This window comes from Anabas testudineus, chromosome 19 (assembly GCF_900324465.2).
Source record: "Anabas testudineus chromosome 19, fAnaTes1.2, whole genome shotgun sequence".
Classification (NCBI taxonomy): Eukaryota; Metazoa; Chordata; class Actinopteri; order Anabantiformes; family Anabantidae; genus Anabas; species Anabas testudineus.
Window position 1 is genome coordinate 11,668,638 of NC_046628.1, and position 26,336 is coordinate 11,694,973.

Below are 26,336 nucleotides of genomic sequence, written 5' to 3' on the forward strand. Positions count from 1 at the left end.
TGTAAGATTCTTTTCTTTTTATTATACACTTTTGTGTCTGTTTTCATGATCATGTAATCTCTTATTTTACAGTTCTATATTGGCGGTTGTTACTGCATTACACTCACTCACACAGTCACACACAATCGAAACCAAACACATAAACACACACAGCGCTTTTTGTTTCCACTAACGTCACACTCTCTCTGCTCGCCCACCTTCATTGTGGAAGTCCTCCCTTCGCTGGCCCGTCTCCCGCTTGATGGCTGACCTGCGGTAGACCACATGCACACGCCCCTTCACTTCCACGTCCTGTTGGCCCTTTTCAAGAGGCTCAATGAAAAACTCCCCAGTATCAGTCCGGATCAGACCTGCCTGGAAAAAGAGGGTTTCAAATTAGTCCACCCTTACCCTGCTGGAGCCAGTAATTATAGTGTACCTGATCAATTGCAACATTTAGAGAACAGCTGGATATGGGGAATGACGCAGGTAGACACAATTTGGGGCCCTTCAAGGCCTACGCCAAGATTTATTGACTGTCACCATGATTTCACCCTGAATACGATGATGGGTAACGATGTCTCATCTCAGCTCCGTACTGTTTCATGTTTTTTGTATAATTCAAAGAAAACCTCTCTGCCGAATATAACTTATAATTCTATGCCAGTGTTGAAGTTTTTCAATTCACTTTTTTTATTTTCTTACTTTCCCTCAACCTGCCTAGTGTGCTGCTTTTGAATGAGCTATTCTGAGACTTCCCAGAATTCCTTTCAACTAGTCACACAGAGCAGCCACGAGCGTGCTGCTTTCACATGAAGGTAAATACACAGCCAGGGGGTTATTATTAGTTTCACAATGAGTTTGTGCACACTGGGGGAGGCGTGCTGAGCATTCTGTTGCCCCTGCTTATTCAGAAGCCAACATTTCTTTTTCATTCTACGGCACAGTGATCTTAAGCTGACATTTACAGTTGACTTAATTGTTGTGTAATTGTAATTCTGCTGTAGCTGCACTGAATATATTGGGAAACTGTGTTTCAACATCAGAAATGCCCCACAAATAAAACTGCAGTAAACATGAATTCTTGTAATTTATGTAGATGGCATACTACAGTGTGTGGCTTAACACCGCACGAAAATTGTATGTTACTGTGACAAAAGAAAGGGCCAATATTATGCAAAAATCCACTTTTTGGTTAATTTAGCACGATTATATAATTCTAGGGGGCATGTAGTGACACACAAAGTATGTTAGAAGTGCACTTCAAAACACAGTTTTACACCATGACAGTGTACAGACACATTTTTGTGACTGTTCAATTGCCTGTTTTTTAAGCTCCAAAAGGGCATGATACGCTTAGTTTAATGTCCACGTGCAAACAAAGGGACAAAGACGTTGCTGCAGGGTGATTTAAGTAAAAAGTTAAAAGGAGATAGCATACTCTAATGTGGCCCATCTAAATGAATGACCAGGAGCATCAACTGTAACAATGCAGCGTCTTGACTGGAGTTACTTTGTTCCACCCCTTATGTGGCTGAATGGTCAAATTAAATGGGCTGCAGAGGGAAGCCAACATCCACTGGGTGCACTAAGCTGAGTCCATCTTTGGTTATTGTTGGAGCATGGCTGATGACATTATTAGTGAAGTAATCAAGTTTTTAAGTTGAGTCAAAGTCTGTCAGTGGTTGATTATTTTAACCATGTCAGCACGTCACCATTTTTTTTCCAAAACAATGAGCTGATTGAAGTTATAAAACTAAAAGCTATCATGTAAGTGGTTGTTAAGATAAACATGTTGATTATACTTGCTCTTCTTACTTACAGTTATAACTATGCAGTCAGGGAAGTTCTTGTATAACAGTCAACTCGACTCTCTGTTACAAGTTGGCGTATTCAATATCAGCATTTTTTAGGTCAGGGGAGGACTGAGATTATCACAGCCCGGACACCGGGAGAGAGGCGTGTTCCCTGGTCACCTCAGGTCACAATCTACCACAGGCCTGACACATGGACACACCCGTGGGCAAGTAGAAGTCACCACTTAACCTAATCTGCATCTGGACTGAGGGAGAACAGCTTAGAGACCTGCAGAAAGATTTTTTCATATGAGCAAAAGTATTAGAAAATGCCGACTTAAAATAAAATTAAAATAAAGTCAATGAGACCTTATTTAAAGCCTGTGCTCCACTGACGTCTCCAAACTTTGCCTTCTTAGTTTGTGAAACTTTTCTAGGTTTTCACTGCAGCCTCTTTCAATTGTTTGTTTTAGTGGTTATCTTTCTTTGGCAGACATAATGTTTCCGTAGACTTCTGAGTTCATGTTGCTGCTGCCATCAATGAAGATTATTGAGCCTGTCCCAGAAGAAGCCATGCAGCCCAAGCCATGACATCACCTCCACTGTGTTTCACAGATGAGGATGTATGTTTGTTTGCCTTTATATCACTTCGGTAAAAGTTAATCTTTGTCTCAATTCATTAAACTTTGTCCCAGAGTCCCCCCAAAAAATCCCATTTCTGTACTTTGTGGCAAATTCCAGTCTGGCCGTCCTATTTTTCTAATGCTAATGAGTGGTTTGCATGTTCTGGTGTAGCCTCTGTACTTTTTTTTACGAAGTCTTCTGTGATACCATCACTCCTGCCCTCTGTGGGTTGTTGCTAATGTCACTAACAGTTGTTTTAGGGTCTTTCTTTACAGTTTTCATGGTTTCTGTCTGCAACTGCTGTTACCTTGTTTTACCCGTTCAACATCTGTTACTTAGTACCCCAGTGGTTTCTTTTTTTTTTAGGACATTAGAAATGGTTGTACTGGTTATCGTTAATGTCTGTGCAATGGCTCTGATTGATTTTACAACTTCTCTCAGCTTTACCTAAATCTGAAACTGAGCATAGACATTTTGTGTTATTTATTGTTTGAAAAATCAATGTAATAAGACGCACCTAGGCACCAAAACATACCTGTCAGTAACATTTCCAATACTTGTACTCACGTGAAAAATGGGTGGGTTCAAACAAAAGGTGTTATCTTCTAAGCTATGTATAAGATACAGATGTAAAGACCTGGAAATTAAAACGGAAATGTGGATCTTTTGTCTCATTTTTTGATGTCAAACCAAATATTTTCAGTCTACAGCCAAAATAAAGGAACTGGCCTCACTTTATAAATACTTTTGGAGGGGAGTGTAGGATTTATGTTAAATATTGCTGTATAAGACAGAATCAATTCAAGGAATACTGTGCCATCAAGTTTCCTGTAGTTTTCCTGTTGCTGTGAAAAGTGTGGATCCTTGGTAATTAACTGTCATGTTAGTAACAATGTTTTATTGATCATAAAAACACACAGCCCTATGTATGTATCCTAAATGAAGGAAAAGCTGTGCTGCACCTTGGGATAGCAAGCCAAGCAAATCTGACATTGATATATGTGCTGCCATCTTGTTCCTATTAGGTTTAATGAGCACAAAGTGTGCTGTCTGAATACACAGCAAATAACATTTCTCATATTCCTGCTCCTAACTAAGAAAAAAATGATGAGGCCTATCATTATCCACATGAAGAAGGCACACCAAGAAGGTTTTGGCAAGAATGGGTGTATTTATAACTACAAAAAGAAATCTAAATACAGTGCAATTAAGAAAACAATGTGCCAAAGAAGAAAAAACTCAAAAGATCTCAAAATCCTGAGTGTGCTGCCGCTCAGAAGTAAGAACAAACGTGCTGTGAACTTAAGGGTAGACAGTGACAGTAAGCACAGAAAGGAGTGAAAGAATCTGTCCAGCCCCTGACCAGGAAATGCCTAGTAAGACATGCTCAAATACTTCCTCTGTGGTCTCTTATTTCAGCAGTGGGTGGAAAGTAAAGTCTGTGAGGGGAGAGAGCGAGGAACAGAGGAGGCAAATGTAAATATATGTACACCGCAAGGTAATGTCAAAGGAAGAGGTTTGGGAAAGAAACTAAATATACTAAATTTCAATCTAACTTCTGCATTATGATGTCTTCGTCCTATTAAGATCTATATGAAGTAATGAAGATCTGAAAACAATCATTTAATTATTCAGGATGCTTAGTCCTCTAACAGTTAAATAGTTGAGGCGTCCTGCATTTAGCCTGACAGGCAAAACACAGGGCAGCAGAATGTCCCATGCAGTTTAAGGTAACACACATGAGCATATCAAAGTTTTTAGCCATGGCTGACTTGATGGATTTGATTTTCAAGGAATATATTTCTGTCATTTAGACATTCATGTTCCTCAGAGGATTAATGCTGTGATTTTGCATCAGTGCTACTGATCAAATGTTTTACTCTACATTGGTTTATAGCCAAATATGTGCAAAATTAATCAGTTTCAGCTTTACTTTGTATTTAGTGCTAGTTAGAGAAGTTTTAACTGAGATGGCAAATATAATAAACATTATGCCATCGCTGTTATCATTACTGTACAAGTGTTATAAATTTTCAGAGTTGCTGCTGCCGGGCAGTTTGAGGGATTACAACTGCGCTTTCAAACATGAATATGTTTCCCTGTCCTCAGATTAAACTAACCTACACTGTTAAGTCTGGGCCTCAGTGGTGACAGAGATATAATCTCACTGGACTGAATCTATTTTTTTTTTTTTTTTGATTCAGTGTTACCAATCTGCACTTGTAAATAACAAATGACCACCCATCATTTTTCAAGTACCAAACTTGACACTAACATACAGGTAGAGAGGTGAGGAACAGCCCGGTGATGAGGTGGTTCCAGGAAGCCTCTCCTGCCTCTGCCCTGAAACATGTTTTGAAGCTGGGCAGCGAAGCAACAAGGCATCACTGGCACTGTACAAAAAGCAAATATAGCTAACCGTTAACCACACCAGTACACTAAATTCCACACATCAGTAAGAGCAACTTTGAAGGTGGATATTTATGTAATATCAGCTTCTTCTTTCAGCTCTGCATACTAGCAGTTGGAGTCTGCACCTGCTCAGTAAAGCCCACACACCAAAACAAATAAGACGAGAAGTGGTGAAATCACTTGACTGCTGGATAGGTACAGGTAGTCTGTATTTGGTAGGGGTAAGACAATTACAGACTTACAAATTACAAATAACTTGCACTGTTGCTCATTAAGCTTTAAGTGTACAGTAATAATCCAGGGTGTATTAGATGAGTTTGTCATGTTACACGTGGGCTGTGGTGGCTGGACATTAGAAAGTATTGTTCAGAGAGACGTAACCTGAAATAAACCTGAAACTCAGAATAGAAACCTGCTGTGTAAGTGGCAGACACGAACAATATCCCAGTACACCTCTGACATTAACATACAGTATGACCCGTTGGTGATGCTGGATAAAACCTTCGCTACTAAAACTAGAAAGATCAGTAAGCCAGGGAGTAAATCATGGCTGAGTGCTGCTGGACTTAACAGAGTTGCAGGTTTGAAATAATAGTTTGAGACAGGCTGTGGGAGCAGGGGATTACTGCTTGATTCCTTTTGATCAGCTTTCACATCTCATGGTGCTGGGCCACAGAGGGCTTGCATAGCTGTGATCGAGACAAGGATAATAGAGAGAAAACTGGGCTTAAACTCACCGGGACACATCTGCATGAGACCGATATCAAAGAGAGGAAAATTACATGAATTTAGATTAGGACTTAGGACTTCTAGTAGATGTATTTGTAGTAGCAGCAGCAGTATGAGGAGAATGGTTGTAGAAGAACTCAACTAGTACTATAATAGTAAAAGTTGCAGTGGAGGATGAAGACATGGTACTAGCAATAGTAGTGCTATAGATTAACAAGATATATAATACTAGAAGAAGTGGTGGTAGTAATAATAAGACTACAACTACAGTTTAGTAGAAGATTAGGTTGCACATGAAGTTCTGATGGTTAACATCACTTTAATGGGCTATGGCATTTTCCTCAGAACTATATGAAGACATGCTGTGTTTAAATGCACTGTATTACAATGTCTCTGAATGAGTCCGAGATACTGTGGCTGCTGGAAACAAGAGTTACACTCAGAGGGAAACAAATCACTTTACTGGCTGAGATGCGGGGCTTCCACTGATGGAGCTCTTAATTTAGTGACTTCACCTTCGTGCCAGCAGATGACTGGAGCACCAGAGAATACTGGAATACTGGACTGGGGCCAGCCTTGTGCAGAATTCCTGCAGAAATTAATGAATAGAACAATTTATGCAAGCATTTCCATCGCCAATGGATGGAAATTGTTCCCTCCAACCCATTAAAAGCAAGCCGACTGACTGATGACTGTTGCTAGGTGGTTCTCTCTTTTCAACCGATGGATACAGAAATAGCACTCTTACGACTGCAGTTATCTGGCACTCGTGTTTCCATCACATATGTAATTCAATCAGCCTGTCATCTGTGCTAATTCCCAACACATGAGCAGCACTGGTATAGTCATAGCCATCACTCATCACTCCACAACAATAGTTCATGCTTGTCTGGAGCACACAGCTGTTGCCATCTTGCAGGTGTTGCAGTCAGAGTATATCACAGACTATTGGTAAAAAGAAGCATAAAGTACATTAAAGTGAAACTGAAAGTGCAGGTCTCTTTAAAGGCATTCTGCATTTCTGTGCAATCCCAGCTGATTTTGTTTTGGCGACGATACAGTAAGCCTAAATGTACATATCTCGTCTGTCATGAGCATGGAATGCCATAAATATTGCGGCTCGGGGCACATGGTAGACCAAGACCACATTAATGTAATCTCTTACTGGTGATGTCATCTCTTTGGGAGTAGCCTCTCTATAGAAGACACACAAGTAGCAAAACTTATTATGAACATTCAGTCCATTGAAAAAACAATAAATTAAAAAATTAAAAATTATTTGTGGTAGTGTTTTCTTGAAATCTGAGCATTTGTTCCAAGGAATGCACAGTCTGTAGGAATCAAAAAAATGACTACTATGCAAATGTCACATACAATTTATATGCTCCAGTGCGCAAACAGAATATATGTCTGTCCCATCATTCATACGTTTCAAGATCGAAGATCGAATGCTGGTACATAAAGTCGTGCATGGCTCTGCAGAGGTTTGGCCCACATGTGGTGAATTCAGCACGTGATTCATGTTCCTATTCCTTTCAAACTCCGTCCTTTCATCAGACATGATCTCCTCCAAGTCCTTCAACATCAAGCAGACACTTCAGACTAAATAATTTGCCTGCAAGCTGTCTATGCACCTTCAAATGCTGCTGAACACCCCTGCGTGTAGAGACAGGTCTATGTTTATGTTGGCTTTCATGTAAAGAAACGCATGCATGATGCTTTTAACAGCGAGACTGCAACCTCTAAAGAGTGATTTTGACTGAATCACAAAAAGCATCTTTTCTCACAAGCATGGGGGATCTAGACATGCAGATAGTTCTTGTTTATGTTTACTTTGTCTGAGACGTCTGTCGCCACCACAATACAATGCAATGTTAAATACGTTGTTGTTTTTGTGATGCTTAAAGCTCTGATAGCTGACATTTGAAAAGGGAAACAAAAGAATGTCTTTTTAGACATGATTCCTTAGGAACAATTTGTGATAAACTGACTAAATGTAGTACATTTTACCTGGAATCTTTTTGCTAATGCACATAAACAGGTATAAAAACATGAAAAATGTCAATATATACTCTACTGTAAACATGTGCTTAGGTGATTTGGTTAACCAAACCTTTAATAGAAATAAATAACTCTCCAGTATGATCGAATTATATGCATTATTCTTATTTTCTTACATATTGGAGAAAAGTTTTGGACCTGGGTCTGACGTACAGTGAAACCCTTGTCTATATGCTTAATTAAGTAAAACAAAGCACTTCATGTACCAAAGTCATGGTAAAGGTAATGCAGTTAACCCTCTTTAATAAGGTAAATGCATTATTTTAGATCAATGTTGTGTTAATTTCTATCAAAGCAACAAGTCAAACTAAAAAAAGGAAAAACAGTATATACAGTACATACAGTTTTGACTAAATGTAATTTGGACTATTGACAGATGTGCTTATTTCTGTTGTATGCATGTAAAATAAGACCTCAACTGGTTTCCTGGGTCAGGAAGTCATTCTCTAACTCTAACTATCTAACTCTAACAGAGTCATTTCAATCAGAAGCAGTAGCCTCGGTCAACTCTGACAATTTAAATGTGATATGCGCCTTTAAATGACTGTAAACATCAATTAGTGGCTCAGCTCACCTCCCATCGTTCTACTCTAACAGGGCAAGGCAGTTTTAAAGGTCGAGATGACACTGAATGAATGCATTGGAGCACAGTTGGTGAATTGATTGCTGGTATTCAACTCGTTTTCACTAATGCTGACACACACTCTACAGTACAACAAATTATGAATACATCAGCTGATGACTGCTCACACCTAGATGGGCCCAGTCTGGCTCAGTCCGTGCTGTCAGTCGACAGTGTGTGTTGTGTAAAAACTCTATATTTACAACTGACATTTTAACATCAAAGATATTTTACCTATGTTTTCCCATGTAGGCTCTATAATCTGCGTTGTCTGTGCCTTTTCTTCCAGGATCTTACCTGAAGTCAGTGCTTTATTCGGCACAAATTTCACTGTTTCTGAAAAGTGCACATGCATCCATTCGTTACACTTATTAATTGTGTTGCCCACACTCCACTCCGTCACTCGGTTCTGCTTCCAGACTAAACGACTAGAAATCTGTGATCAGTGGTGGAGACAGTCTTCAAGTGTGAACTGTCCAGTCTTTGGAAGTCTTAAGTAGTCTTTACCAAAGTCCCCACCTTAAGTGACGACTGAAATATTCACAAACGCTTATTTTGGTTAAATACACTGTTTCTTATCTATGGGGTCTAATTACTTTCTATTTTAGACCTGATTCAGTTTTGGCCAAACAATCTGAAGTCCAGCCAAATCTTTTACAGATTTGTTTATCTCTCCTCCTTTTTTGTTTGCAATGAGCAACATACAAAACATCCAAATAGCAGAGTTCCTGATTTCCTGTTGCTTTGACCAGCTGAAGTGATGCACACACTGAAGTGTGTAGACTGTATTTGCTGGAGCTAATTGAGGTCAATTCATTCAAGCTGCACTAATCAATATTTCTGTACTATGACCAAATGAAAGAGGTCACATATAGTGACAAACCCAACAAAAACTGTTCAGTTCTCCTCAGTTCTATGCAGCGTATTAGCATTTTTTAATTATATTGTTTTAGTTTTATGGCTTGTACCTTTAAGGTTCTGGCTCAGTGTCAGTGCTCTCATTAGCATTTTCAAACACAGCTGCACAGCAACAAAAAAAGATGTGGAAAAAGATTTTGCTGCAGGACTTTTTTTTTTTTTATTATAAAGCCTTGATGCTTTTTTTAAATACAGTGAACACTTGTCACATTTACAAGCCATAGTAACCAACATGTCAGCAGCCTTTCAGCAGAGGATCAAACAGCTACACCTACAGTACAGCAATGACAAGCCTATGCAGGTGTGAATGTTTCAGATATTTAATTAGATTTTTAGATACTTAATGTAAATGTATGGATGTGTTGCATGATTAAGGTTGTGTCAAAAAGTGACCACTGTCCTGAACGATGAATAAATAGCCACAGGACTGTTACTATAACAACTATAACACTCCACATTGTCTGACACAATACTAAATAAAGGAGAGCCTATATTGTCCTGCTAAAGCTTTGTCTGTGCATTGGTCACTTACCAGTCCGTCACAGTTGCTGATTGCCACCGAGGCTTCCGGCATGTCACTCACATCTCCAGTGAACACACAGTCCCTATGGATACGTTCTTTGGCCTTTTCCTCAAAGTCCTCCTGCCATTCCACAAAAGCCCCGGGGGCCACCAGCTTCCTGTTGGCCCTGAGGCGGAGGTGCAGTTCTTTCCCAAACACAGTGACATTGAAAAACAAGTGCTGAGTCGAAGAGGAGGTGACTGAGGGCATGGCAGGGGCACTGCGGGCCACCCTTCTTCTGCTGCCAAAGGCTGAGGCATCAGCACCACCACCACCACCACCACCATTACTTCCACTTCCAGCAGAGACCACGTGAGAAATGTACCGGCCTTGGGAGTCTGTGCTGAATGGCACGATAAGACCATATTCACTTAACTTTCCAGAGAGTTTTTCTGATGGGACAGATAGTGTCAAGTGAGAATCACATTCACAGACCTGCATGGTGAGATACTATGGAAAAGACTGTAAAGAAGTGAGTGATTCAAGGAGATGAATGACAATGAGATGAAGAACACTACTAAACTTTGAATCAGACATGATGATTACATATAAAACACATACAAACAATGTTTATGAAACTAAAATATTGTGGACATACAGGTAAATCCTGTAGTATTGCATTGGTTAATCCAGAAGAGCAAGGCTGTCAACCCCTATGTTGACCTGTCAATAAAAAATAGACGAATTTGCTTTGTCAAATTCCTCCACACTTACACTTTGTGGACAGGATTTCTATGCACAGTGCAAAAGCAAAAGAGTAAAAAGAAAAAAAAAAAGAAAAAAGAAAATGAAACGGACAACTCACCATGTGCTTCTGCAGCGAAAATCTGCTCCAAAAATAGTTGACTGAGTGAAAAGCACATAAATAAATAGACACAATCCATAGTGAGGACTGTAGCGTGAGAGCCGCCACTTCAACGCGGAGCTTTCCTTTATGTTGCAAACTTGGAGCAGAGCCCTTCTTCCTGGGAAAACGCACAAATGCAGGAGAAACGTCCTCAGGGTTGAGCTCCACCGAAGCAGCCTGAGCGTTTCTCTCTAGACTCCAATCTGACGGATATTCACCAGTAGTTTCCAATCTTTTGGCCTGTGCTGAACTGCATAAACCAAGACTGCCCCATCCATTTAGGGAGCCGAGGGGGGATATCTGGGGTTGCTGATGACGACAACTCCCCGGTAAAAACCGGGACGATTTGAAAAAGATAGCCCCACTTTTTCTTTTCTCCCCCCCCCCTTCCTCAGATAACGTTTTTCACAAAAAAAAAAAAAAAAACGCAAGAGAGCAAGTTTACGCACGCCTACGCTGAGGGGGAAAAAGTTGGAAGGGTTCAGAGAAAGTGTGCAAAGACAGAGTGTCTCGATGGTGAAACATCTGCCGTCCAGTCGTGCACCATTACGCACCAATGGTTCGGCCGCGGGACTCACAACTCCTCAACATGAGCCACCACCAACCAACAAGCAGCCAACAGTGGGAGCGCCTTCTCTCCACTAACACAAACACATTGAGCCGAGCGATTTTTTTCCAACTCCAGCTTTACTCCAACGCATTCATTTCCAACTCGAGTCGTTATATCATCACATCCTGCAACAGCGTCCACCTCCACAGCTAATATTTGGGTCTTCAAATATATATTTTTCCTTCTTAAGGACGGAGGAAAAAACTTTTACCAGATGCAAAGTAATAACTCAAACGTGTTTGCATTAGTCCACGAACGCGTCAGTGATGATAATAAATCAAAGGTGGAAGTGAAAGGTTTCTGGCACGCTTGGAGGAAAGAATTGGGGTTTTTTTAGCAGATATGAGACAGATACAGTAGAAGAGAAGTGCACCCTAAACAACAAACAACAATACACAGTCATCAACAGAGAATAAACAGGAAATACCAAGATAAACACATATTAAGAGCATTAAATCGTTTTATTGAAAAAAATCAACAAGGTCAAACCAAAGGCAGATATTCCTACTGTCCTGGATGAGACAAGTACCTTTTTTCTATTTCAAAATAATATTTATATGCCCATATATCCAGTAATAGCTTTTGTTTGCTGTCCATGTGAATTCACATATGACTTAGGTCAAGTGGATATCTTCCAAAGGTTTTTAGTAGAAACTTCCCTCTTTGTGTGAATTACAGTTCCTCCTACTGCCGCTCAGCAAGGAAACTATGTTGTGGAAATATAAACAGTCAATTTCACACTAAACAGATTGTAACTTTGGAAGATAACCAAAGTTAGAGCCAACACAATTCGGTTTCTGTTCATTGTGTCTTCAGGGCCAGTGGGGGCCACTTCCAGCGACCAGGAGCCGTTTCATTGTACACACAAACCCAATTTGACACAACTACATTTTCCAGTTCTCTTCTTCTAGCGTCGACAAGCACACATTGAAACGTCCAATTTAATAAACTACTTACTGTTTATAAAGTTTTCATACCCTGGGCTAATCCCGTTGATGCCGCTGTGAGCATATATTCCATTTGCAGAAAGGAAACCAATCCAACATCATCATTAGAGCCTTAGAGGACGTACAAACTGTAGCGTGGATTTCATCAGCGAAATGATGAAAGCCTGTTAAAACTCTAGATGACTGCTCAAGCAACTGGGATTATTTTGGCCTGGCTCACCCTGCTGGAGTCCAGATTTAGTGAGACATAACCACGCAAAGACTGAACTAACAACTCTGGAATCCTTCTCTGAAAAAGAGAAGTGGATTGGGCTAAAATGAGCTTTGACTGTCAGGTACTTTTTTGAGAAATAGGTGTCTAGACGGGACTTTTTTTTCCTTCTGGACTCTGTTGGTCTGGGCATCACCCTCGCAGCGCCCTGAATCTGTGGTTAATTACTTTCAGGATGGTCAGCGGAGAGCAGGTGTGGGTCTTACACAGTCATCTTACACCCCACGGCACCAGTAAGAGAAATGGATGGTGATCCAGAGCTGTGCATTAATAAGCGATGGAAACTAACCACAGCATTAAGAGATGGAAACCATAAACGGCCAAGTTTTATGCTCTTTTTCCATCCATACTGTTTGGAGTTTTTTTTTTTTTTTCATGTGTGTCTAAAAGCCAGGATGACATTCCACAATATAGCATAGTATTCAATTAGAAGCCTTGTTTTTCCTTTCTGAAATGAATAGCTCCACTCACAGTCTGTGGTTAAGTCCACACACCATGACAATCATCTTCTCCAGCGCTTGCATTAGAACACTCTCCTTCAGAGCAGTGTGAGATCCGAACTTTAATAAACTCTTGTCTTACATTAAACCCACATCTCTAGTATTTTCACTATGAGCATGAATAAGACATTCATAGGTATGAAAGTCATTCCTCTTCAGAAATGTGATTACTATATAAAACATACTGAACTATAAAACAACTGTCCTTTCCCTTCTTGCCTAAAAGAGACGTATTTCAAAGTCAGAAATGTAGCGAACCTTTGAATCAGACATATTGTAATCTTCTGAGCAGTTGTTAGTCCTGTCTGTGAGGGTGGAGTTGCAGAGAATCAAGCTTTCACCTCTGTGTTTCCAGCAATGGGGAGAAGTTACAGCACAGTCTGCGGGGCTCAGTGTGTGCTGTAATGTGGTCTAGCCATGCCAGGGCGCTGAGAAAATATGTGACTTTTCATCTCCAAGATGCAGGGAGATGCAAAGCAGCTGCTAGCCTGCCCAGCAGTTTGAGGGAAGACGACTGTCTGCATTTGCCAAGTTACAAACCAGTGACTTGAAGGAGTTGTTATTATAGTCTTCTTCCCCATATGGATGGAGGGATTTGAGACCGAATGTTTCACAGTGAGGGCTGAATTATGACCCTGGTCAGACTCAGTGAGTTACACTTAATCTTCCTTGAGAAAATGTGAATAGTCTTGTGTGGGAGACTTTTCTGTCTGTGGTGTAATCTGATGTGTTCACTAAACTGCAATTGTGTCAAAGGTTTTATCTTCATTTCTTCCACCCGAGAGGCTTACGATTTGTTGAACACTCTGATTATTCACTTCTGAAAAACTAACAGTAATTATACAGTACGTGGTGGAAGTTTAAAGGATACTGTGTCTTGCCCAACATGTACTCCAAACTAAATGTCAAAATACACTGTGTATGCATTCTGCAATCCTTGGGATAAGAAGACTGACAGTAAGTCTAAATCTCATTTTAATACTTGATATTCTTGACCTTAGAAGCAACACTTGACCCATGAAGCTTCAGGATTGTTTAGCTCTACGATTTAAGATGAACAACCGGACTGGTGCAGGAGTCAGAACAGATGCAGTCTTATCCTGGTACAAGATTTGTGAAACCAAACAATATGTATACATCTACATCACTTTAGGATATTGTTCAGTCCAGTCTTCATAAGAACATCTTACCTGTGTACAGGCACTTACAGTATATAACCTGGACATCTACATAAAAATATCTTAGCTGATGTTCCCAAAAATTAAATGGAGTTGAATCAGTCATTTTTATCCTGCCTGCTGAGACCTTTCATTACCTTGCTCAGTGGGGAGTGCTAGGCCTATCAGTCTGTTGCCCACAGTAAATGAAAACCGTGGTATGTATTTGCTAACTCAGATTTAGGAATATCCATTTTAAATGTCCAGAGTGTTATAATTGATCAAATCCCTCAGAGGGCTGAGAGCCAACTTGTGTCTCTGAGGTGTTTCTAATGCTGCCTTTAACCACACAAGAACAATCAAAGCAGGCTGCAGTGCACCCATGCACCCTTTGCACCGGCACCATGCCTCCTCTTCTGAGCTGCTCTCTCATCTGCAGAGGGAAGCTTTTCACATGAAGTTCATTACATCCCCTCTCATCGCTCACCTCTCAATGCCGCTCTTTGTCCGTCGTAATCTTGGGATCCGTCAGAACCGCTAGCTTGAGTTTCACATTGGGGAGTATCTCAATGAGTCTGGAAAGTATTTCAAAGGCAAGGGGCCGCTATATCATCCAAGCATGGTCCTCATGTCCTGCGCTTATCTTGACCTGGAGTCAAGTTGGCCACATGCTGCAACTGAATAGCCCCTCTCCACATCTACATGCTGTTTTTTGCTGGTAAAGTTAAGAGAAATTCATAAACAGACACTGTGCTCTATAAATGTGTGTCTGCCTTATTGTGAATTCTCTAATACATCTTCCAGACACTGCCAACTCCCTATGAAAAAAGTTTAAAGCAGCTCATAAAGTGAGACGATTTGGAAAAAGGAAACAAGTGTAACAAACTATAAAAGGAGAGTCTGAATTAGGACCACTTGGTTTCCATTTACAATAAACCAGGATAGGCTGTGGTGTGATAAAATCCTAACAACTTCCGCACTCCCAAAGATAAGCCTGCTATGTACCTACAAGATGGTAAGTCATCTGGGATATCAGCCTTTCAAAGCAGGACAGCAAAGCCAAGTGAGCTTCACTGATGTGCCGGCCAGTCTCTTTTAATCCCCACACAGTCCTCCATTCTTGAGAGAGTGAACATATTATTTTTTAATTAAGACCTTACCTGTCCACTTCAAAAGGCAACTCAGATTAGTCTTTTGATCCACCTAAGCTCTTTATTACTGTATATGGAAGATGTTAAGATTTCAGCTCAACAATGAATCATCTGTTTTGTGTCAATGTACCCTGCTCGATGCTCATAACCAGCTCTGCTCTCCAACGTTGGCATTGACACAAGACAAAGAGGCCATCCGGATATACGAGTGGGCTCTTAGCGGTGCGTATCTGGAGCAAAAGATGATGCCGGGATAAGGAGGAAGACCAAAGGAAGTCGAGCAGGGAAGAGACAATTATTTGGCTCCGTTGTTGAATCAGAAACTTCAATGAAACAATGAACAGCGAAGAGTTGTGTGCAAAATATCCATGGTCAGAATATCCCCCCACACTTTTAAATCTAAATTCTTGACACAGATGGATCGGTTTTATTTTTATCCTTAGAAAAGCCGACAATTAAATGACACCAAAAGCAGACTGTTAAATCTATTTGAATTATTTATTTTATCCCCCCAAAAAGAAAATAAATGGCACATACAGTGAATAGAGGATAATACATTGCTTTTACAAAAAATTCTTGTCTATAAAAAAAAACTTAAATTAAGAGCTTACCTAAGACAATAGGGTGTTATTAAAACCTGCACATGTATACTCTTGCGTTCTCATGTCACCCTGAGAGGTTTTGTAATGGATCCTCTCATTTCCTTTTTCAGTCATCAAAATAATTTTGTTCAATTAGTCTGGTCAGTTATATACAGTGCAAATGTGTTGACAGAACAGAATACTGGAATGAAATCTGGCTATAAATCAGGGTTCGTGGTTTGAAAGCACAATTCAACCTACATGCTACTTTACACCTAACCAAGTATTAAGGAATAATAAAGTACTCAAAGAAAAACATGTTAGGACATCTAAAAATATGCTGAACAGTAAAAATTATTATAGAGTTGGAGGCATGCTAAGCAATAATTGGTGTGAGTGGAACAAAAACAATGGTCTACTTGTTGCCCTGTTTTGCTGACAATGCAATTCTAAGTTATTGTACAGTGAATCATGCACCTTATGTCTCCTCCTACTGATGACACCGACAAGCGCTACAGTTGTTAAAGGGTATATTTATCCTTCATCAATTGATACCCAGAGATTTCTTTAAAATCCACATTACACCAAGTATTTGCAAGCCCAGCGGGTTCAAACCATACATTTTACAGTCATACATATAATTTGATTTGGTGTCGTCTGGGGATCTTGACTTGGCTTCATTAGTTACTACAGTACTGGCTTAATATGAGCAAAGTGTCAGCAGTCAAGTTGCATTGTGGGTAATGCAGGCAACAAATTTTGACAAGGCAGGAATCTAATAGAAAAAAAGTACACATTTAAGAAACATTGCTCCAATGTTTACTAAAGCAAATATGTAGACGTTTACAACTTTAAATTAAAATCAACATAAAGGTCTGGCTGCTGTAACGTTAGTACCTGTATCATGACGTAAAAACAAATGTAAAAAGAAACAGGCACAACAAAGGGCCACGTTACTGTTGTTACCGTAGCAAAAGAAACAACTATGTCCGCTTTGATCAGTTTCATTACAAATTCAACAGGTAAATAACATCTTTCAGTTAAATAACATCTTTCATATGTACACTGGGAATCTTCTCAAAAACTGAAAACCTGAAGTTGGACAAAAGCATGGCCGTTTCTAAAAGGACAGGTCTCAACAGAATGGACGCTGCTTTTATCCTCAATAATAACATTTGACTTTTGTCTTGCTTTGTACAACAGCAGTTTTAAATTTGTCTCATCTTCAAATGTTAGAACTCCTAAAAAAGAAAATAACAAATATTAGTAGGCTAAAAAACTATTTTCTACCGTTTAAAAAAGGGCAAAAGCACAAATTTCAATGTCTAATATATGAGCAACATTCTGCTAAGTTCTAATATTAAAACACCTACAAAATGTTAGGATTGATGAGTTTGGAAAAAAAAAAAAAGCTGTGACGCAAACAAAAGATGATGCAGAAATATCCCTTATACTGGTGTAAATATAGAAAAGTATCTTATCCTGGAAAGCACAGTTTGATTTTGATGCGTTCCCAGCAGTCTTTTCTCAGATGAACTCCCCTCGGAAAGGAAGTGACAGGATGTTTTGCTGTTGCCAACGGCAGCGCAGTCTGGCCAGCGGCGACTCCCTCGGGTTTTCAAACTCGGAGAAGCCCAGCTGGTTGAGGATGTCATAAACTCCAGCCCTGGCAGCCACCTAACACACGAAACACATGAAATGTTAATGTCTAATTGTCACACAGATGATAAATGCTCCGATTGCTACTTCTGCAGCGATACAGCATGTTATCTGCTGGATTCCTACATGTGCGGCCGCTACATTAGAATAACAGTATTTATACTGTGGGTTGGAAGCAACAGGAAGTAGCAGAAGCCAGTTTAATTATTTCATCAGTTAATCAATAATTGATTCTCTTCTTTGCAGCGTTATTGTTGTTCTTACTATTGCTGCAATCAGCTATTTAGCATTGTAGCTGTCTAAGGTGGAGTTCATCTAACAGTCTGTGTTTATCTAGTGCAAACAAGAAGCATGTAGACCTGAGGAAGAGTGTGCTGAAAAATACATACAATTATGAGTTATTGTGGCTCAGCAGGTAGAACAGATTGCCCACTAATCACACAATTGGCAGCTGGATCTCTGGCACTGAAGCCCAGCTTGCTCCTGATAGTTAGGCTTGAATAGTAGCTTGCTGTGACAGATGTGCGAGTGACTGGGTGAATGATGGGCACCTAAACTGCTTTAGCCAAAAGTGCTATATAAATTCAGTCTTTCTATATCTAATCTGTATCTAAATCATGAGGGAGGAACAAGACTCAGTGATCATATCAAGCAGAAAGAAATGCTATGGCTGTCAAACACTATAGGACAGATGGGAAACACCATGGACAACCACAAACATCTGGCCATAAATTCAAACAATACAAACACAAACAAACCCAGCAGGCGCCAACTTCACTGCAAAAACCTTAAAGATTAAATGCCCCATTGGAAGTGCCACAGCTTGCCCGGTTTACTCTGCAGGAAGGGCTGCAAAAAGAGACGTGCAAGAAGCAACGTGCGTTTCAATGCAAGTCAAATACTGTTAAAACTCTAACTCTGAAGTTCTTGGTTTTTCATCCGTGTATCGATTTTCACATTATCGCTCATTTGAAGAATTGCAGCTTGTGTTTGAAGGACATCAGCATGCAAGAAAGTAATTTTATTTGTAGCTTACACCCTCGGCTTGAGCTCGATACAAGATTCATCTGAACCACCAGCTGTTAGCTAGTTCGCAAGACCTTAGAAGACTTTGAGGGAATGACTCAGTGGAGGTAACGTGGTTTAAAATGCTTCGCCAAGTTAACCTCTGCTGCTTCGCTGGCAGTCAAGAAGTCTGCAAATTTTGGAGTAGAGAAGAATGTGTGAGAGGAGGAATGTTCAAACACTGGGTTAAATGAGGGCATCATTTACTGAAACCTACTTTTAAACTAAAGCCATGAGGTAATCCAGTATGAAGTGTTGCCTGGGATACTTTAAAAATGAACTGTCAGGTTCAATGCTGAGGAAGACATATTGGAACAATGAACATGAATAATAGTATACAGATATCGCTTTCACCAACAATAATTATAGCTTCGCTATCCAGCTTTGTGCAGAAATAAACACAAGACACCACAGAGTGTGGTCTAGATTACCTACTTGCTGACCGTGCAAAATCAGATCTTACAATAGGTATCACGTCACGCTAAATCTTTTGCTTTGTACGCTCAAAGCTGGCTCATGACTTAAAAAAGCCTTTCCTGAGTGTTGTGAGCTCTCTCACTATAAGCCTCTATCATTCAGTCTTCATACTTGTAAGTATGCCGAATGACTAAATGTACTGGACAGTTGGCAGCGCCTCTTTGGTGGGAACAAGTGAGTGGGTGCAGTGGAACCATTAGTCAGAGGCTGGGACTCCCAGGAGGAATTCTGGATTTGTGCTGTTCACTAGGGCACTTAACCTGACTCATCCCAGCTGTCTAAATAGGGGGGGTGTGAAAAATTGGAAACAATGAAAAGTTGTATCACAGACACCAGTGAACTCATGGTTAAGTGAGGAGTTTGAACAGGATGTTGATGGGCCGAGATGGAGAGGATCAACAGTGACGCAATTACTTTCTCTGTGGGTCAGAGCTCAGGACATTGACATTTAGTTCTCTTGATTCTCCTCAAAGTTTTTTTTTTAATACTATGTTTGGTTTATCTACATTCAACCCCCCTAATTACAGTAAAATGGTTTTCACTGCTGACTCAGCAACTAATGGCTTTGAGGATTTACCAGCAGCGGTATCTCCACTATGATTCATTTTCTGTTTTTTAAACCTTGATATAGTCAATTTCTCTTTTTCAAAGCACAGACCACTAAACACCTGCACTGGAAGCTTTTTCTGTGCAGATGCAGCAGTCTGGGAGAGTTAGTTTCCATTCCTGTTGCATAAAACAAAGCCACAGCAATTGGTTAGAGCCAAATGCTGTGACACTGCAACAAGCTGATGTTTAGCAGCAATGTAGAGGGTATAGTGGTAATCCACCACGTAAATGTTAATGACCAAGTGAAAACTCTGATCAGCTGGTTGTACCGGAAGAAAATTCAGATACGTTCATCCTTCATCCTGATTGATCCAATGGGGACCATGACTAACTGTACAAGATTTCAATCTGGAATAACTGCAAACCAGCATATTTCCTTCCATTTTCAACAGTTAAATATATAATAATGCACAGTTCATACATATTTTTTCTTCCCTTTTATACTTTATGCAACACATTTTATGCATATATACATATATATATACATATATATACATATACATATATATATATATATATATATATATATATATATATATATATATATATATATATATATATATATATATATATATATATATATATATATATATGCACTCAAATTAAAATCTTGCCTGGCACTAGTTTGTCACTCCACAGTGCTGTTGTGGTGGCATGACATGTGGAAAAGCAGAGATTCATTATATCTGAAAACTCCAACAACAACAACGGAGAGTCATCATGTGTGTGCTTACAAGTTTTCCAGGACACAGTCAGAGGAACTGTGGTAGAGGTCTTCAACCCATCATGAAAGACGTTACAAACAGCAAAACATATTAGGCAGGAGGAGCAGGGCAGTGAGGAGGTGCTGGTCCTCCCCACAGTCGGCTATCTCAAAAGCTGCACATGTTCCAGGGGGACAGGGAGGCCTCTGTGCCACACATCAAAACAGCTGGAGTGACTGATAGGGTACCTCTCCTACAGGCATCTATGGTATGCACTGTACACAAGTCCTGCCATTGTGTAAAGGGGTGCATTTTGGATTAGCAAACATGGATTTCAATTCCAAACACCCCTCTGATGTTTCTGCTCTGATTTCAATACATGGTCAAATATATATAACTTAAATAAACCTCTACAGTAATGCATTTTTACATGGTTATAAGAATCTTGATCAGTGTCACAACACAAAACACATTCTTCTGCGGTTCAACTCACGAGAAGCAACAAGACCAAAGCAGACTACTACCCTGCATGACTGGAAACACTGTGCTCCTGCTTTGAATGGCTGGAGAGATCAAATTAGTCCTTTCGCATACACATGCTCAGAGTCAGGACAGACTGCATGACTACGATGTGGCAGGTTGTATAACCATGGCTTCCAGTGCATGAGTAGTGATGGCCATGATGCCCAACTGCTGCCTCTGGCATGGTGATTTGTCAATAATGATCCTGCCACGGTCACTGGTGATAGACTAATGATTATGCCTCAGGGTTGGTTGGGTCAGATTGGTTGGGCCGCTGCCAGATTCTGCAGCATCTGGGCCAGTAAACACGACAAATACCAGTGGGGGTGGGACCAAAATGCATCTGTCACAAGACTGTTCTTCACAATATTTGCGTGTGACTATTCATTTATTAGATTACTTGTTTTAATTAAATAACCTGTAAACAGAAGACCGGTTCTGACGAGATGTTTAAAAGTCTTAATCGTTTAGCACTAAATACACAAAACTAAATAAATAAAACACCTAGTTTAGACTTCAATATTCTTTTTTTATTGTGTGTGTGACTTCTGTGACAACTGTGGTGACATATTTCTTGTCCTTTTCCTGACTTTTTCATGGGCTCAGAAATCAATCAGGATAAAGATCTCTTTAAGATAACACCTAATCCTAACCATCATGCCAGGGAGAGTGGCTGTCACAGCAGCTGTCTCTCCTCACAGTGTCACACTGGTTCAAATGAACCTTTTTGCAGGTATAGTGCAGGGGAACATTTTGTCAGAGAGTAAGATATAATTCAATTTATTTTAATAATATGCTTGGGGAGATTTTTTTGTGCTAAACCGGGTTGTGCAGTGTGATTTTGATGAAGTTTGTTCATATTTAATTCAGAGAAACTACTGCTGCTGCTGCTGCTGGAATTGAAACTAATGAATACACTATATTTTGTTTTAATTGTTAATTAATATATCCCCAACAACCTTTATATATAAGGTGAAAACACAATTTAGAAAATTCAGCAAATCTAAATTTTAGTACTAGAGTGTAAAAACACAGCAATTACAGCTGTGTCTTCTTGGGTAAATCTCGACAACCTCCCACTTCTGGGCAGTTTATCTCTCTCTTCTTAGCAAATCCTATGAGGCTCGGTCAGATTGGACGGGAAACTTCTGAACTGCCATCTAAAAGCATCTTCAAATCTCCCTGTGGAGAGACTAGAAAATGTCTTTCATCTGAGATGCGGTGTGAATTGTGGGATCTCATACACACACACACACACACAGGTGTGTGCCTTTCTAAATGCTATCTAGTCAAATTAGTTTGCCACAGGTGGAGATTAATTCACGTTCTAGGTGCCACTTAAGGATAATTAACCAAAACAATTAAAGGTTTGGAGTTAGACAACAACAAAATGATATTTCTGATCTAAAATGAAACTGAGTCTGGAGAAAAAATAAGCACAAGAGGAAATATCCATTTATCCATTATCCTATTTATGACTGAAGGAGAAGGTAAGAGAAAATGCCTAATTTCATGTATTGTAGCCCAGTATCGCTGATTCACTGCTCTGTTAGACCGAGCCAGTTACCTCTTTTTTTGTGAGAGTCCACTGCACTGGCAAATCTAAAAGACACACCGGCTTATTTTTGTCATCCTGCTAAAACATGGCCCCAGGTGTTCCGGCAGATGGAGAAGAATTGCCTAAAATTGGGCTTCAAAAACACATCATAAGACGCCTGTGAGGGGGCACAAAGTCTGCTCTGTAGATAAGATGATGCTTCTGCAGTCACAACAAGTTCAGCACTGAGGCTTGGAGGTGCATGTTCCAGACTTAGTATCATGATTATAATTAATGATAAGCACACGACTGCTGATAAAGACGAAACATGTTTAAAAATCATACACATATTGTATTTTAGGCTTAGAAATGTATTGTAATTACCTGCTTAGATTACTTCAAAGTGGATTATTTACCACTTTTATATTAATTGTGCCAAAAAACATTTAGTTTAGGAACAGAATAAACACTGAAATACAATACTTGCAGTGAAACTTATACTGTAATTATGGTATAAACTGAAATATAACTGTACAAACACTATAAACAATGAAACAGAAACAGTTTTATCAAAAAAAAAAAATGTTTTCCAGCAGTTTCTACACTAAAATGTGCTGGTGGTATGTCAGTACATCAAATAAAGTATATATATATATATTTATTTTCATGCTATAAAGTCTTTTGTGTCTGTGACACTAAAGACGTATCAACAGTGTTTTTAAAGTTAAATCCTTCCTGTATGTGAGCTCAAATTATTTTCAAATCAAACAGAAGAACAAAACAGTAATTGTTTAGCTGTCTGGCCCATAAATTTACGATTGTGGTTCATTCTCCCCACTCTAATTGTGTGATTTTCCACCACAGCAGGCAAAAATATTGAAAAACACTGCAAACTAGCTGCTCAGCACTAAACAGTAGCCTGACACAGCATCAGGTTGAAGAACTTAATAAAGCATTTGGCAGCTAAACAAGCAAATATTTCGTTCCTATGCTGAGCTACTGCCACTATCTGTTTGGTCACCATTGTAAAAGCATTTCTACAAATCCGTTTTCCTTGTGCATGCTACAGTGTCAAGCCAGCGGTCTCAGATTTACACACTTTGGAGACAGTTTTGGAAAAAATACTACTTTAATCTCGAGGGAGAGCTAAAACGAAACGCAAAAGACATCTTTATAAATGTAACTGTGTTAATGTGGGCGTAGAAATAAAAGTGAATACCGAATTAAGAGAATGATAACGTTGCTCTTTAACGAATGTTAACCAAATTAACGGCAATAACTATTGGGTTTTTAACTTGTTTCCACTGCCCCCATGTGGCCTAAAAGTGTTGACAATCTATGAAATGAAAGAAACTGATAGATGCTGCAGGAAATTAAAGGTTTAAAGATTCAGTTAATTTAAAGCTGTATCACAAGCAGCTGCTGTTCCTAACTTTATACCGTATATTAGTACGACCGCTGTGCAAAACTCTCATCGAGGCACCTTAATTAAGAAGGAAGAAGAAAATAAACACAGGACGAAACACCAGATACTTATTATCCTGGAGATAAGATTTTGACATTGTGTTATAACAATGCTCCTGTCTTCTGTGTCTGTGTCTGTACGCCTGTATTTTCTCATGGCATAACTGGGCCATTAGAGTCACTCTGATGCACCACATATATTTGCTACTCATAACAGGAAGAATATGCACCGATAGACCACGCATATTTCTGTGACAATTGTTTTCACAGCGATTGGTCCGGTCTGTTTTGGAATTCCGCTTTTTTTTCTTTGAGTTTTTTCCACCTCAATAAAGACAAAGAAGGAGGAGATTTTCATTCAGTGATTTTTAAACATTCCAGGCTCCTGGCTGTGTTTCTCCAGATCACCTACTCCCCGATAAGAATAGAGAACGGTTCACAAGTAGCCGGCTGCAGTTCAAATCCCCATAAGGCCCGGTTGTTTGCTTTTAAGCTGAGTTGTAGGCACCCACACCTGACGCAGTCAAACCGCGGCCATAAAAATGTCATCATTCAGCAGAAAAAACATAAGAAAAAAACACTTTTTTGCTGGTGATGAAAAGGATAATAAATCTGCTTTCAAAAGTCAAAAGTTTGCTGATGCTCACGGCAAAATCAGGGTCTAGAAGAAGAGTAAACTTTCTAATCAAGACCCAACGTAAACAAAACAGTGTGATTCGCTGTATATGAAGCCAGCGGCTTTTACCATCAACTTGATGTGTGTTTTGTCAACCTGCCAAACTGATTATTTTAACCACAACCTGAGTTTATGTGTATATGAGTAGTGTGCAATTAAAATGTACATTGCATAATAGCGTGTATATGTGTGTGTGTGTGTGTGTGTGTGTGTGTGTGTGTGTTTGTGTGTGTGTGCTTTAGGCACCACTTACCGACTACTCATTTGCTTGGAATGCACATAAATTCTCGACTTTACTGTAGGGGCACAGCTGGTCAAACGATAATGTACCAACAAAAACACACAGCTGAGACATTATCAAGTTCAGTGTGTGAAGAACCAGAACCAGCTTGTAAATTCTTGCTGGAAAATCCAAATGAAACTCTGGTAACCAGTTTACAATGTAAAAAAAAAAAAAAGTCCCTCAGGTCTTGTCCCTCTTTCTGTTCGGCTAAGAGAAACTACTTTTCCCTCAATCGCGATTTTAATAAATAAAGCTCTGATAACAATGAAGCTACACTGACTTTTTTATTTTTGTGTCTTTTCTGCCATTTTTCTGAGGAAAACTGAAGACAAGTCACAATATAAAATGTTGTGTCATATTCCTTTTCGATTTCTCTCTGTATGTTAATTGGATCAGTGTTAAAAAATGAAATGCATATATCAAATTAATGTGTATATAAACATCCTAATAATATAACGAGATACAGGACAGGTGGCGTTTACCTGTTCCATCCAGACAGTAAAGGAGCGTTGCCAAGAGTCTTTCTTCTCTAGGTGCAGGTATGTGTTGAAGAGGATGAGGTAAATGTATCGCTCCAGGTACTGCAGGCTCCTCAGCAGTAGCTGCTGACACTCCTTCTCTGTTTTACCACTTTTGATCTGAGGAAAAAAAAAATAAAAAGCAAGACAAGAGGTAAACATGGCTATTCTGATATTTCAAGTGTGAACAACAAACATATTATTCTATGAAGGAACTACTGCTGTTAGTACCTTAGGCTTATAGATTTCTACATTTGTACTGTGTATAGCATCAAAAGCAGGGCAATCTGACCTTCTACCTACCTTGATGGAAGATGGCAGTCTCTACATCTCTATTATTATCTGTTTGTGTGCACAATCTTTCCAATTATTTGAAGATAAAAACTGTCAGAGATCACAGCTGCTTCACAATACTGTATATTTAACACTATCTTAATCTCACCAAAATAGTAATTTAAGAACACTAATTACAAGAAGCGGGGATATGCAGTAAATGTGATGCACGGATTCAAACCAAAAACTAATCCCCTTTTCAACAGTGCATGGCCTAACTCAGACATTTGTTGATCCTGTTAGCAAACAAATGAATTTGTTTGTAACCGGTAACTATTAAATATTAAGCAAATTCAGTTAAAAAAGTAAGTAAAGCACATCCACAGCATTTACACATCATATTGTGACAGTGACAGTCAAGTCAAGGGCACTGTGTGCTGAACTATTTGCCCACTGAGATCACACTTGTTTTCAGCTTATATAACATTGTGAACCTTGTGTTTCTCCTGCATCTACTCCACCACCTGTCTGTATGACATTATTTCCACTTAGTGCCACCATAATATTGTGTACCTTAGTCTCCCTTACGCCAATAGCTCCACCAACAGAGGGTCAGGGACCTCTTAAGTGCATGCACAGTGGTAAATATATTTTCTGAGCCATGCATCAATAGCTTTGATTAACCTTTTATAATACACAAAACCCCCACTAACACAGAAGAATGAGAAGCTCTTAGCAACCAGCTCACACTGTCACCCTCTTTTCTTCAACTATGCTGTTAA

At 39.5% G+C, this 26,336-nt stretch overlaps 2 protein-coding genes across 6 annotated transcripts in view; both read right to left on the bottom strand.

Moving 5' to 3' along the window:
• The window catches only part of LOC113156854 (A disintegrin and metalloproteinase with thrombospondin motifs 14), a 31,312-nt gene extending 20,397 nt beyond the window's left edge, over positions 1–10,915 (bottom strand). Inside the window, exons 1-3 of the mRNA XM_026352231.1 lie at positions 10,509–10,915; positions 9,674–10,095; positions 198–354 (exon numbers count right to left, since the gene is read on the bottom strand). Coding sequence (XP_026208016.1) covers positions 198–354; positions 9,674–10,095; positions 10,509–10,587 — 658 coding nt within the window. The 5' untranslated portion in view covers positions 10,588–10,915. The remainder of the gene's footprint in view (positions 1–197; positions 355–9,673; positions 10,096–10,508) is intronic.
• A 4,755-nt stretch (positions 10,916–15,670) lies between these two features.
• Positions 15,671–26,336, bottom strand: part of pald1a (phosphatase domain containing paladin 1a) — a 43,596-nt gene continuing 32,930 nt past the window's right edge. For 4 of the 5 annotated variants that reach the window (XM_026351280.1, XM_026351281.2, XM_026351279.2 and 1 more), the window contains exons 19-20: positions 25,246–25,401; positions 17,295–17,444 (exon numbers count right to left, since the gene is read on the bottom strand). In XM_026351280.1, coding sequence (XP_026207065.1) covers positions 17,295–17,444; positions 25,246–25,401 — 306 coding nt within the window. Of the gene's footprint in view, positions 17,445–25,245; positions 25,402–26,336 lie in introns of all 5 variants that reach the window. The other variant, XM_026351278.1, reaches the window with a different exon arrangement.